At 44.6% G+C, this 15,345-nt stretch overlaps 1 protein-coding gene across 1 annotated transcript in view; it reads left to right on the top strand.

Annotated features, from left to right (window-relative positions):
• CYRIA (CYFIP related Rac1 interactor A) overlaps positions 1 to 11,622 on the top strand; it is an 82,608-nt gene extending 70,986 nt beyond the window's left edge. The window contains 8 exon segments of the mRNA XM_081189220.1: positions 1,171 to 1,276; positions 2,616 to 2,752; positions 2,881 to 2,958; positions 3,843 to 3,959; positions 4,085 to 4,164; positions 5,859 to 5,985; positions 7,902 to 7,972; positions 10,006 to 11,622. Coding sequence (XP_081045346.1) covers positions 1,171 to 1,276; positions 2,616 to 2,752; positions 2,881 to 2,958; positions 3,843 to 3,959; positions 4,085 to 4,164; positions 5,859 to 5,985; positions 7,902 to 7,972; positions 10,006 to 10,069 — 780 coding nt within the window. The 3' untranslated portion in view covers positions 10,070 to 11,622.
• Positions 11,623 to 15,345: the final 3,723 nt, after the last annotated feature.

Below are 15,345 nucleotides of genomic sequence, written 5' to 3'. Positions count from 1 at the left end.
ACTCCTTAGGATTCCAAATTAAAAACAGATTTTCTAGATGTGCCGTGCACGCATATATCTGCACACAGAACACACGATTATGTGTATCTCCGCATGCATGTGGTGTGGATTATGTTTACCCCTGCATGCGGGCGAGACAAGATTGCAAAGAGCTTTTGCGAAGGCTGTTATTTATTAATGACCCCGAAGATGAATGATGGAGTCTGAGGACTACACGTTGGCTGAAAGCTTTCCAGTGCTAAATGGTGCGACGTCAAAGATGGACTTAAAAGCGGCTCGGCTTTTGGTCTGTGTGTGGCGTTTACAAAACCTCTTGAACGGTTTTGTTCTTAATTTATACGACGCCATCCGTGCATGAAGTGTTACGGAGTAACATGTGCAGAAAATAAACCTCTAAGTAGGTTCCTGCCCCAGCGAGCTTGCAAGCTTCTTTGGGGGCAGTAGGCCCAATCGAGAGGAGGGGAAGGAAGGAGAAACGGGGCTGAATCAGATGAAATAGTTGGAATATCTTACAGGAACATTGGAAGCTGTCGGGTGATGGATCCATCTTGACTATACTAACTAGCAATGGCTCTTGAGAATTTCAGGCAGGGGACATTCCCAGCCCTACCTGGTAATGTCAGGACTCAAGCATGAAACACTGATGCTCATCCACAGAACTATGTCCCTTCTTCTAACGTAGTTGTTGACATCCGTCTGTCTTGAGAGAATAAGAATGCACCTCTGGGGGTGAAGTCAAACCCCGAAGGGACCTCCCTGGAGCACAGGGGTTCTGGGCTTCCCAGATTGACAAGACCCCCCTCTTGGCCTGATGTGGTCCAAAGGAAAGCAGAGCAATACGTTTGGCACCATCTTGGCTGCAGGAGTTGCCAAAAGGAGATGTACAAGGCGCCATCCAACTGTCTTAGGGACTCTGGATTTGTGTAGGGTTCACTCCTTGGCCTTTTCTTTTGGCAAAGATATCTTATGAGACAGCAGATCCGAGTTTTCCTTCTGCTAGATGAGCTACCTCCCGAGGTTGACAAGCCCCACCTGCCCCTAACTTTCCGCTCTTGTTATACAAGCATCATTTTGAGATATTTTATATTTAAATATAGAGGCAAGCAGCAAGTCCTTCTTTTTGTACTTTGTCAGCCACCTGATGTTGATCGAGGTATCGTTGTTTTCCAGGCAATACAAAACCCCAATGATATCCAACTTCAGGAGAGAGCCTGGAACTCTGTGTGTCCTCTGGTTGTGAGGCTGAAGCGGTTCTATGAGTTTTCTCTCCGGCTAGGTGAGGATCTGCCTATTGTTTCCATAGAATTTGTTCACCTCTGATGTTTGGATGCAGCCTTTCCCAACATGCTGCCCCCAGCCAGGATGATGGCCAGTGGCCAAGGATTATGGGAGCTGTAGTCCCAGCAACATCCCTGGAGGGACCACAACTCAGGAAAACTTATTTAGTGTGTTGCTGAACAACCCTTTGCTTTGACAGTGGTATTTGGTTCCCTCTGCCCTTTGGTGTACGTCTTGCACTTAAAGGTAAAGGGACCCCTGACCATTAGGTCCAGTCGTGGCCGACTCTGGGGTTGCGGCGCTCATCTTGCTTTATTGGCCGAGGGAGCCGGCGTACAGCTTCCGGGTCATGTGGCCAGCATGACTAAGCCACTTCTGGCGAACCAGAGTGCACGGAAATGCCGTTTACCTTCCCGCCGGAGCGGTACCTCTTTATCTACTTGCACTTTGATGTGCTTTTGAACTGCTAGGTTGGCAGGAGCAGGGACCGAGCAACGGGAGCTCACCCCGTCGTGGGGAGTCGAACCACCAACCTTCTGATCGGCAAGTCCTAGGCTCTGTGGTTTAACCCACAGTGCCACCCACGTCCCTGTCTTGCACTTAGAACGAAGCAATTGTGCATTTCCCTGCCCTTCATTTAAAGCAATGTTTCCCAAACTTTGGTCTCCAGCTGTAATTCCCATCATCCTCAGCTAGCAGGACCAGGGGTCATGGGTCATGGGTATTGTAGTCCAAAAACAAGTTTGGGAAACTCTGACTTTAGAGGCTTATTTTTAACCCGAAAATCCCCTTTGATATTGTTTGTAATGGAGCTGTATTGCCAGACATCCGTAAGCAAGAGACTGATACCTCTCAATCATCATTTGGTGAGGAAAAAGCAATTAAAGATGCTCATTCCACTAACAATATCATACCTTTAAAAAAATTAATTTATTCATTACATCTTCATATTGTAGAGTTGGAAGGGACCCCGAGGGACATCTAGCCCAACCCCCTTCTGTGCCCACCGTGGGGCTCGAACGCATAACCCTGAGATTCAGAGTATCATGCTCTGCCAACTGAGCTATCCCAGCAATCCAACTCCATTAAGATGATTGGCTTTCTTCACCCAGAAGCAACTTTTATTAAGTTTTTCCATGTTTAAAAGATATTTTGCACACTTACGTGGTTTAGGAAAGGCCAAACAGATACGTTTGTAAAAAATATTTATCAATGAGCCTTGTGCTAGTAGAAAAATGGGTTTGCACGTTTGTTTGAAATGCTCTCTTTTCGAAGAAATACGAGACATATATCTGCAATTTCACTTGTTTTTGCTTTCCTCCCTTCTTCGTCTTCAGAGAAAGCGCTGCAGAGTTTACTGGAATCCTTGACCAGCCCTCCCTATGCACCAACTCAGCACTTAGAGCGAGAGCAAGCCCTAGCAAAACAGTTTGCAGAGATCCTGCATTTCACTCTCCGCTTTGACGAACTCAAGGTAAGGACAAGGGCGGGGTGGTCAGCTAACACATAAAATGTTTAAGGGGCTTTTTTGGGTTAAGAGCGCTGGAAGCTTATTTTTCTTGATTTTTAAATTTTATTTCCCCCTTTTATTTTCGCACTAAGATGAGAAACCCCGCGATACAGAACGACTTCAGCTATTATAGGAGGACGTTGAATCGCAACAGAATAAACAATATGCACGTAAGTGAAACGTCGTCGTTACTGTTGTTAATTCTATTTTTATACCACCCTTTATTCAAAGATCCCAGTACATAATTTACGCAGCATAATAATAAAATAATCATAATAACAGTCCCCTCCCCACCTCACATTCAGCAGGCCATAGATTATTTAATGGCCGAAAACCTGGTTTCCTTTTGGGGCTGCTGCTTCACTAGAAGACAGTCTGGCAATGTGGGAAGCTGGTTTATACTAAATACAGTCCATCTACCTCAGTTTTTCTGCACCACCAGATGCATGAGTGGCCCACTAGGGTTTCAACAGGAGGCTTTCCTTGTTCTGTCTGGAGATAGAAGGGATGATGATGATGATGATGTATTTTACTTTGTAAACACATACTTTGCCATGTGTTTTCCTGTTCATTTGCTGTATCTGCAATCAAGGCAGATTTCATTTTTTTGCACAAGAACTTGGTAACAGCACACCCCTTGTTTCAGGCAACAGGTTGGGCACATGTGGTTTGCATATAAGGCAAAGCCACAGTTGGTTGAGGCAAAGTGGTGTCAACGTCTGAACCTAGCCCAGCAGACGAAGCATGGTTTGTTTGCTTTCCGGCAACAAGCCACAGCTTGAAGCCATGGGTTTCTTGTTGACATGAAACCGTGGCTTGTTTGAACTATCATTTGGTGTCACGTCTGAACCCAACAGTCTTGCACAACCCATGGTTTGTGTGGCCCCTCCAAGCAACAGAGAGAAGAGGGGCTGGAAAACAAACCAAAGCTGTTGAGAAAGAGCTCATCAAGGAGACAACTCGTGGTTTGTTTACTAAGCTGGGGCTTAGCGTTATGTGCAAACGCACACAGCAACTTCTTAAAAAAATCAGTGTTCCCTTGTGTTTTCATCAGCTCGGCATTGAGAGTGAAGTGAACAACGAGATGGCTAACAGAATGTCCCTGTTTTATGCAGAAGCTACACCAGTGCTGAAAACACTGAGCAATGCCACAACACAGTTTGTTGCAGAAGTGAGTGATGATCTAATATTTCTTTAAAAAACCAAAAACCAATAGCATATTACAGAGAAATATTGAATAACTGACCTAATATTTTTTTTTTGGTTATTGTTGTTGGTTTGGTTTAACCTCTGCAGAACAAAACCCTACCAATCGAGAATACGACAGATTGCCTAAGTACGATGGCCAGCGTATGTAAAGTCATGCTGGAAACGCCGTAAGTTAGATACGAGCAAGGGAAATAAATGTCTGTCTGTCTGTCTGTCTGTTTGTTTGTTTTAATAGTTCAAAGAAATCTAACAAAAGCTTGTAATTGAATGCTACTTTTATAACCTTTGGGGAAGCTGGAGACAGGTAGCCATTATTTTGGAGATTATGAAAAAGACCATGCCATGTACTTTTACTCCATTGTTGTTTCTGGAAAATTGGTTTTGCATGACTTTAGAATCATGTTTGAGCAGAGACTATAGTGGAACAAAAGAAATGAGTGTATCTTTACACGCTGCTGGTAATGATGTCTGTTGCATATGTGGTAGAACTAAACCAAAAGCAGCAGCTCTGGGTCATCACCTTCTCCCTTGTAATATCTAGGGATAGTCATAGTGTCATGATGTGTCATGGTTTATTTGTTAAAATACAAATCCATCCCGGTTTAGACGAGCTTTTGCACTGTTGGAAAAAGAAGAAGAAAGTCTTTCTTTTCCCCGCTTTCTCTGAGGGCCACACTGCTCTGGCTTTGTCCTTCTGACAAATATTTAAAGTTGGAGAGGGAAAGAAAGAAGAAAAAAAGTTACGGGAGGACCAAAAAAAAGGGAGGGGTCAAATATCTTTAAAACAGGTCACTTTCCACATGACTTACCCTTTTGGTCAATTGTGTATTTTTACAAGCTTTGATGTTTGAAGATTGGTCATTCTGTCAGGGAAACCTAATGAACCTTGCACTCATCACCCAGGCTGACATGGTTACACATAGACAATGCAAACATATTCAATCATCATCTTTTTCTTAATTTATTTTTAATTGCGCCTTTTGCTGCCTCCTCAGTTGGAATGTGTGGCAGAAGTAATTTTTTGGACAGTCCTTTGATCTTAGGACAGAGGGGTGGGGAGCCTGTGGCCATCTAGAGGTTGCCGGACTCTTAATTCCCATTTGCCGCTTCCAGCATGGCCAGTTGTCAGGAATCACCAAACGTGGGGAGCACAAGAGAACTCGGAGGGGCACACACAGATTCCCCCACCTCCGTCTTTGGAGATTCAGCCATGCTTTGAATCTCTTCTTTAAAAGGTCACCTAAGATATGGACTTTTTACTGCATCCTCGGGTGCCCTTTGTCATTACCTGTGGAACAACAGAGACATCATTATCAGTTGGGAAATGAAGGGAAGGAACTGAATTCTTCTACCGTTCCCAGTTTTAAGAAAGCTGGCCAAGTCTGGAGCCTGATGTTGGCATCCCCTGAGGCAGTGGGCCTGTCTCCCTTCCAGGCACCTCTTTGCTGGCAGCGGCTGCTTCTGAGAGGCACAATGATGGACGAGGTGATGGAAGCCCACCATGCAAGCTGAGACCTCTAACTCTGCTAGTTGGACCCAGGGTCCAGCAATGGAGGAAGTCTCTGTACAGCCACAGGGTGGTGTGCAAGTATTGGATTGGAAAGGCCAGACCCCCCCACCCCCTTCCAACAGCTACCCCTCATCCCTGTGGGTAGGACAACTGTGCCAACATACCATGGGGTCAGGGGCAGTAGACATGTCGATTTGCCCATGGTCTGCCCTGTCAGCCGTTTTTATTGGCAGTTTTCTTTTAACTTTATTAGATTGTGTCTCAAGGTTCCTTGTGCTGCTTTGAAAGTGAAGGTTTTAATTTGAATTGTGACATAGAGGCAGAATAATAGCATTTTCTCCCCTTTCTCAGAGAATACAGAAGTAGGTTCACCAGCGAAGAAACCCTTATGTTCTGCATGAGAGTGATGGTTGGCGTCATCATTCTCTACGACCACGTCCATCCCGTGGGAGCGTTCTCCAAAGCCTCAAAGATTGATGTAAGAATAATGAATGGCAAGGTGTTGCGATCCCCTGCAAAAGCTTTGTGGGGTGTTCTGAAGGACGCACTTCAATTCACATTCTCTTCTTCACTTGTGGTTTGAGGCATCAATCACATGAGCTGTACTTGTAGCCTTAGGAAAATGACTTCTTTTGCACGTTTGCTTTTCAGAATGCAACGTTAACTTGCAATAGAGAGCTTGGCACATGGTCCTGTGCAAATTTCAGTTGTAGCCTGTGACATTGAATAAAAGCGTAATACAATGTAGCATTGAAATCCAACACACAAACATACAAATAATTAAAAACATCAGTCTTGTTCCCCAAATGCCTTCTATAGAATATAAGTCTTCACTAAAGGCTCAACTATACGCCCCACCCACCCACCCACCCACAATTTGCCCCTGATCCAGATAGGACGCTAGTGTAGGGATAAAAAGGTAAAGGGACCCCTGACCATTAGGTCCAGTCGTGGCCGACTCGGGGGTTGCGGCGCTCATCTTGCTTTATTGGCCAAGGGAGCCGGTGTACAGCTTCCGGGTCATGTGGCCAGCATGACTAAGCCACTTCTGGCGAACCAGAGCAGCGCACGGAAATGCCGTTTACCTTCCCGCCGGAGCGGTACCTATTTATCTACTTGCACTTTGATGTGCTTTTGAACTGCTAGGTTGGCAGGAGCAGGGACCGAGCAACGGGAGCTCACCCCATCGCGGGGATTCGAACCGCCGACCTTCTGATCGGCAAGTCCTAGGCTCTGTGGATTAACCCACAGTGCCACCCGCATCCCAAGTGTAGGAATAGGAAGGTTATAATCTTTTTTCTGTTTCAAATTGAGGGTCTTGGGTGGTGGAAACAACCATTGAAGCAAACAGGGTCCCCCCCCAGTGCAAATTGCAGGCATAGAGGGGCTGACCAGGATGCAGTTGAGGGTAGAGGATTAAAGCCCCACCCACAGCTTCCCCAAAGAAGGTCCTGATCCAGATCAGGGAGCCCACACTGGCAACTTAGATAAACCGAAAAGTGACTACACTTCAAGGCATGGCTGCATAGCTAACGTAATGTCCAGTTTGGCCATGTAGTTACTGACAGCCAGCACAGATCCCTCGGTTCAGGTGTTAACTTGCAGGTGTGAACATGCTACTCCAGTTTGAATCGTAGGGTCATAGAGTTGGAAGGGACCGCAAGGGGCATCTAGCCCAACCCCCTGCAATACAGGAATCTTTTGCCCAATGTGGGGCTTGAACTCACAACTCTGAAATTAAGAGTCTCGTGCTCTGCCAACGGAGCCATCCCATCAATCTACAGTAACTGCTGTGTTCTACTCTATCTTCATCTTCTAAAACAAGCCCTGCAGGCAGCGCATTGCAGTAAATAAGTCTCATGATTACCAATGCATGAACAACGGCAATCAAGTTGTCCCCGTCCTAGAAACTGCTGAAATGCACTCCTTGAGAAAGACTGTGCCGTCCCATCAGGCATACTAATAGCAAATTCATTCTGTGAGCATGAATTTTGTTGTAGCCCAAACAGCGCCATTTGCACACATGAGCGAGGTATCAGCAGGCTTGGGGGAACTTGAATATTCCTCCCCTTCCCAAATCTCAGTGATGACTGTGCGTTCTTAGTGGCTGTGCACAATACAGTGGCTGGTAAATCTTGACTCTGAAGGCACCAAGTTCTGAAGGCACCAGGTTCAGGTTCTACACATATTATGGGTAGGACTTTCCCATCTGTTCTTTCCCAGCAGGGAAGGTGTTGCTGTGACCTAGCACATTTTTTGGGAACAGCATTCAAGGAAGGTCCACACGTTCTGACCTGTAGAATAAAAGCTGTCGGTTGTCTTACGCTTTTTGGGTATTTCATGCATGCATCCAAATAGTAGCCCTTATTCTTCCATGTCTTCTCTTCTTCGCAGATGAAAGGCTGCATAAAGGTTTTAAGGGAAGAGCCAGCAGACACAGTTGAAGGCCTTTTGAATGCTCTCAGGTACCCATTATGTTTGCCTAACTTCATTTTAACCATCTGATCGTCCATCGTGTTTGATTTACCACACCGGAAGTGTAACAAAATAATAAAAGTTGCTGGACTGGACATCAAAGACCATCTCCTGCCTGTTTTCAGAATAAATGTGAGACCTCTTTGCCATGACAGGCGGAGGGGTAACTATACAGAGCAGGGTAGGCTTGCATACCGTTAAATAGGTAGACGAGACCTCTGGGTTTTAGAGCACCGGAATTGGTTGTACAGTGGTACCTCAGGTTAAGAACTTAATTTGTTCTGCAGGTCTGTTCTTAACCTGAAACTGTTCTTGACTTGAGGTACCACTTTAGCTAATGGGGCCTCCCGCTGCTGCTGCGCCGCTGGAGCACAATTTCTGTTCTCATCCTGAAGCAAAGTTCTTAACCCGAGGTACTATTTCTGGGTTAGCGGAGTCTGTAACCTGAAGCGTCTGTAACCTGAAGCGTCTGTAACCCAAGGTACCACTGTAATCTCCTGGAAGCAGAGGCGGATTGAGGCAGCGCGGCCTGTTCCCCCACACCGGGTGCCAAGCCCAGTAGGGTGCCATAACTATGAGGCAGTGCATGCACAGGACGGAAAGTGAGAGGTGGGTGATGGGTGGATGCTGAATTTTGACCTATCGTAGAGCACCGCTGAAATTTGAAAAGCCAAACTCCGCTGGTAGATTAGTTTATCGAGGGAACAATACGCTTGCAATTTAAGCAGTAGGTTTGGGGACTTAAGAAAGGAACATGGCAGGAAGGTAGCCATAAAGGAAGGGGATGGAGGCAGGGCTGACAGGTAAGGGAGGGAAGGCAGATGTACTTCCGGTGCAGGAAGCATCAGAGTCCTACCATTTCCTTTCTTTGTGTAAGCATTTCAATTCACAAATTACCATTTCCTTTTTTTGTGTAAGCATTTCAATTCACAAATTACCATATTTTCCCGTGTATAAGACTAGGTTCCCCCCCATAAAAATAGTGTCCAAAATTTGAGGGGATGTTATACATGGGGGCCATCTCCTCCCATTTTCTTAAATCAGAGTCCCCCAAAATAGGGGGTGTCTTATGCATGAGGGCATCTTATAGACAGAAAAATAGGGTATTTTGATTACTCATTACATGCTGTGCTGCATATAAGGCAGGGTTAGCTGCTAGGGTGCTTTCCATTTGTTGTTGGACTACAGTTCCCCAAATCCTTAATTAATGGTCACGGTAGCTGGAGATGACAGAAGTTGCAGAACTAACAGCATCTGGAAAAAGGACCATGTTGGCTCCCCTTGTTATAGAAACATTACAATAGGCAAGTCTTAGTGGAGGAGTTTTATTTGCTTTTTAATTTTTTTTATTTTGTCAAAGTAATAATTATAAATAAATAAATATGTGCACACACACCCCAGACCATTCCATTGTAATTATCCAACCTCCCAAAATTTCAACACCTCTTGCGGTGGTTTGAACCCTTTCTGTTTTAACAGTACAAATTCTACAAACACCTTCCATATCTCCTCAAAATCACTTCTCTGGCATATCCCCCACCTTACCTTAATAACACATGTCAATTTATCATTAATAACTATATCCCACACCTTTTTATACCATTCTTCTATTTTATATTATGTATTTTTATGCAGGTATGTTCATACATGGGTCTTCCTGTATTTGTTTATTTAATGCCATTTACTTTATTCATTTAATTTGATGAATGCCGTTTCCCTCATTGTTGCTGTTAATCAATGCACTCATTTAAGTTCGCTTGCCTTTATTTAATGCCGTTGGGCCTTTCATAGCTTCTGGGACACAATCTTGCTAAGACAACCACAAAGAGCATTAATTTGAATAATCTAAAGCACTTTGCGTGTTCAGAGCTGCGATCCTGAACACAACGGGACTGTTGTTTTTTTTGTGTGTGTGTGTTTATGTGCATAAGCATTGCTCTGTAAAGTTGCTGCTTTATCAAGGCGCATGACAGAGCCTGAAATTCACAGGATAGTCTTTTGACTCTGTCTTTGTAACTTCCAGGTTCACCACGAAACATCTGAACGACGAGTCTACTTCAAAACAAGTTCGAGCTATGCTTCAGTAGCACCCTCCTTTTGACAAATGGACTTTTGTATTATTTAGGAAAAAAAGATGTTTGTTTACATAATTTAATAGTGTGTGGTGTTAATACATCTGCCTACTTTAAATAACATAATGGCTGGTTTTAGTCTCCTTGATGCACTCCGTGGACTTGTATCGATAACCTGACCGACTGACTCCATATGGTACAGCGTCCAGTTTATATGCTAGTCTTACCACTTGGCAATTTAAAGAGGTACCTTAATTTGAATATATAAATGACAAAAAAGGGGTCTATGTGCCTTGCTTTTTATGTGTTTATTGGTTGGCTTTTGTCTGTGGATGTATGCAGTAATTCTGTATTGTCGTCTTCGAACCGTTCCACACATGGAAACGTGCTACTGAAGATCTTGGTGTGGAAGCTTCTAAAACAGGGCTGAGGAACCTGCAGCTCTGCGAATGCCGCTGGACTCCAGCTCCCAGAATCCTCCGCCACCATGGCCAATGGCCAAGGATTCTGGGAGGCTCTTCTGCTCTCCCTTCAAACCAGATCTTCATAGCAATTGACTGCAGGCACTGTGGAGTGGTCAACACGTTCCAACCATTGACACTTTCCTCTTGCAGAGAAAGACTCCTGACAGAGTTTTCGCTGGGTTTGCACTGAAACCTGTGCATGCACGTTTAATTTTTAATATTTTTTTTAAAGCTGTTTTAAAATTTACGTAGCGTTGCGTCTGCAGTGTGCCTTTGGGCAGATAGTTGGAAATGTAAATTATCGATATAAAAAATATACGGCGCCGTTTGGGTGTATTTATCTCAGCTTATTGAATCAGGATGTCGGTGTGCTCCTGCCTCTTTGCTCCCACCTCCTTGGCATGCCAGAGTTCACAACACTTTTCCTGCGTGGACTTTTAGCTTCCTGTTACATTGAAACTAGAACAAGCTAGGATCTTAAACCGACTTCACACAAGAAGCAAGAAGGGCCAGTGTGAACATGGGAACGCTCGGGCACAAAGCTTGTGCTTTCCTCGGTTTAATAACCTGAGATGTACACTGGAATCGGGACCAATGAGAGACAGGCAATGCTGTTGTGTATATATCTTTGCCTAGTTTTATATGCTCTGTATCATACCGATGGCACTGAGAGTGGCTTTGTTGTGTTTAGGGTTCCCTGCTTTTCTCTTAGGGATTTGCTTCGCTGCTCAGAGAATCATGCATGTGATGGGGGGGGGGGTGCCACTCACTTTTAACAATGCAACACACCAATGTTGCAGTTTGCATTTGTGTCCTTTCCCCCTCCCCACCCCACGAATATGCACAAGTTTAGGGTTTGCTCATCCGGGATATAGCCCCCAGTGGAAGAGATTGGCTAGGTGCTATTATTTTAGACACTGTTTCTTGGATTTATCTTGCATGAACATCACATTATTTCAGGCTCACTTTGAGCTACTTGAATGAGTCCAGCTCAGTAATCTCTTTGTTATCGTTTTGTACGTTTTGAATGCTGCACAGCCGCCCTTACAGTTCAGTTTGAGCCATGCGGAAAGTTTCTGAAAATAAATGCAAAATAAATAATAAGCAGCTTTCTGTTTTCTCCGCTACTACATTTGGATTTGACAGATAAAGTCCCACTTATAGTTAAGGTGTAAATTTATGGCTGGCCGAGAAAGGGAACTGGATGGTTGCAGAACCACATAGAAAGCTTGCAAGGAACTGGTTCTCCATATAATTTGCAGGATGTACTGACCACATCCAGTGCTTTTTTCTGGGGGTACACAGGGATACGCATACCCCTAAACATTTTGTGAATCTTTGTCCATTTACTGTATTTATTTTCCCCGATTTGAACTATCTTTTCTTGAGTCAAAATGAGAGTGCCCCTAAACATTTTTTTTAGAAAAATAAGCATTGACCACATCAGCAAGGGTCTTTTTTGTCATAGCCTGAACTGCTGTGGTTAAATCCTTGGCATAAAGCTCATTGTCAGCAAAAAGCTAATTCGGGGGGAAATAATGTTCACATGAATCCCTTTCTCGGCAGAAACTGTGTCACAGGGATAACATAATACGAATTTGACATTCAAACATATTATTAAACAAACAAGGAAGGCCTTTTTCCTGCCATTGTATGTATATGCCTAACAAACAGGGGATCACCATTCACACATGCCAACTTTCTGCATGATGGGGGAAACTGACTGGAAGGAAATACTCCCAGATTGCACATGTGAAAAGCCATACTCTACAAATCCCAAAGTTGTATACAGTTTAGAAAGCAGTTGGAAGCAGGGTCTACCTCTTAACTTACTAGGAGACAAAATACAGTTTTTCTTACACTTGGAAATGACGGGCAGCTTATGTAAGCCAAACTCATTGCACAGCATTGTCTTTTTGGGGGGTTTGCACATTGTTGGGTGCTGTTTTGCCGCACTGAAGTGGAAGGTGCGTAGACATTAATAGAGGGGAAGAAAGCAAGGATTCCACTGTAAGCAAAGAGTCCAGTTGCTTACACAAATGCCACCGAATTCCTTTTACGGCTGTTAGCCACTGTGTGAAACCTGAGAGTTTACGTTATTTTTTCTTGGCTGTCCAGAGTTCCCCCAATGTGACACTTCCAAGAAACAAAGATTCTTCACTGTGAGCTGCATTTGTTTTATTTCCCACTGGAGTCCCAACTCAAGGAATACCGAAAACCTTTTGCCAGTTCCTCTTCTGGCTGTGTCTTCTGAGTGATCTGCAGCAGCTGTGAGGTGGTTAGCTTATAAGATTTCAAAAATAACATCCCTTGCTTGTGTATATGGAATATGGTATTCATATATTTAGACCCTGTGCCGCTTGTGCCGCAACGAGTCTCAGTTTTCGTTCGATTGTTTTGTATTTTATTTGTCTGAATTAGACAAGGTTTGTGCATGCTGGCTAGAGTGTGTATGGGTTTAGGGAAATTTTTGGCCCAGAATGGTTCAGAAAGTCTTCTGGGATAATAACTTACTTCCTACAAATCCAGAAACTAAATCTTCTGGAGTAGTTACACTGAAGTTGGTTTGACCACATTAAGTTATTTGGGATCCAGCTTTTTTAGGTGCTTAGGGGCAAGAATAGCTTTCTATTTTTATATCTTTGATAGGATTTAGCACTATGCAGCTTGAATCTGAAGCTTGTTTTAAATAATAATTACTGTCAGTACTTGATGCTGTAGGGTGCAGGTAATGCTTGGGTGCAGAACTCAAAAGTCTTGGCTGCTCTTCAGACCCATTGATCAAACCTCTAATGTTTTGGAACCAATTCTCTTGATTGATTTTATATGTGAGAGTAGACTAATAATAATAATAATAATAGGTGCATACACAAACAGACAGACAAACAGAAATTGCGGCACATTGCTCCCCTGTAGGGCAAACTCCTGCCTCATTCAAAGGCAACTGTTGCACCACTCAGTGAACTGGAAACTCAAGTCACCAAATCTCTTGCCCCTTTGCCTCTATTTTAGGCAGACCATCCAACTTTCTATTTTTAAAGTGCTGCATGTATGCTTATTAAAGTAAATGTGCATTTGTCTCTCTTTTTAAAAAAATGTAGTTGAAAAGTAGTGCATTTAAAAAAATTAAAAAGTTGAAAATGGCTCTGAGGCGGCGAAGGGTGTTTTTGTGTCATCACTGGTTCCAGCCAATAACATTTGTGCACAGCCAGGCTCTGCTGCAAATGTTCTTTTCCTTTGCTCAACCCAGGACAAGATGTGGTCATCACACATCCTAAGCATTGCTCAAATTACATACAAATGTACATACATGCCCAAAGTAACCTATTCCCTATCGGGGGGAAATTGACAGTCTGCACAGATCTAGGCACATGCAGTAGATGTGGCAGATTTCCTTAATTTTATTCATGGTTGAGGACTGATTTTAACTGTACTTGGAATTAATGTTTAAACTATGGAGTTCTGTTTATAAAAGCCAAAAGAAGAGAGTTATTTGCCTTCTGTGTAATAAAAAAAAAGTTCCAAAAACTATTGTGTGATGGTTGCAATTTTATTTCAGAGGTTTGAGCTGAATCTTATATTGTTTCTTAATGAAGAGTTAGCTATTTGGAATGTTACTTTATAATATGTAATCCGATGGATGGATAAAACACACGTGACCATTGACCCCACTTTCTTGGGGCAATGATTACATAGATTAAGCCAGTGGTTTTCAACAGTGTGCCGCAGCACCCTGGGGTACCTTGAATGATGGTCAGGGCTGTTGCAGGCAACACTGGCCTCTGCCCCTTTCCCATCCCTCTTCTGATGCCCTCTTGCGTCTCTGCCTCCCAAAGGCTTGTGTGGCTGTTTGTTGCAGCAGCCCTGGCTCCAAGCGAATGGTACCTCTGGGGCTGGTCAGGGGGTGCTGGTTGCCAGGAGCTGAGGTGGCCTCGGAGTAAGCAAGCAAGCGGACAAGGGAGCCCAGCCAGACAGCCCTTGCTGTTGGGAATGTACAGACAAGTCCCAGGCCCTTGAGGCACCTCTCTTTGGGGCGGGGGGTGGGCAGCTCAGAGACCAGGGGCAGCAGCTGCTGCTGCCCAGAGGACTCCCAAGGAAAGGAGAGGAGGCTGAGGGAACACTCCACAAGGGAGGGAGTCTGAAAAAGGGTGAGAGGCTGCCAGCTCTGCAGGCAAGGGGTGACATAACTGGGCTCCTGAGCCCCACAGGGGTGCCGCAGAAAGAATGCAGTTGGTCAAGGGACCCGTGGACCCCCAAACCTCTGGATTAGGCCTTCACACACTGCACGCTCCAGATCTTTTGTGGGGTCTACCACCTTGTCACTGCCACCATTGCAAGTTGATTTGCCTTGTACCTTCAGGCCGAGACTGCCTGCGAGGGCAAAGCGAGTGGAAGAAACTGTTGTTGTGTTTCCTTGCTCTTGGCAATACTGGCACACTCAGAGCGGGGAAGTGTGAACAGGGAGCAATACCAAGGTAGAGAATCTGTGCTGAAGTGCGAGGTTCTCGGCAGTAGGTGCATGGGATTCCTGCACACCTAGACCCTGTTTCCATTGTGTGCAATATCAGAAGTGTCTAGGTGTGTGATCCTCACTGCATAGTGCAAGGCTCTCCTCACAGGAAGATAATCTGGGAGCAGGGACTCCGCTATACAGCTGCAAATAGAACGTTTTAAGTGCGTTTTTAAGGGACGTGGGTAGCGTTGTGGGTTAAACCACAGAGCCTAGGGCTTGCCGATCAGAAGGTCGGCGGTTCGAATCCCTGCGACGGGGTGAGCTCCCGTTGCTCGGTCCCTGCTTCTCCCAACCTAGCAGTTCAAAAGCACATC

This window comes from Podarcis bocagei (genome assembly GCF_964188305.1).
Source record: "Podarcis bocagei genome assembly, chromosome: 3".
Classification (NCBI taxonomy): domain Eukaryota; kingdom Metazoa; phylum Chordata; class Lepidosauria; order Squamata; family Lacertidae; genus Podarcis; species Podarcis bocagei.
This window is presented reverse-complemented; position numbering and strand designations above follow the sequence as displayed.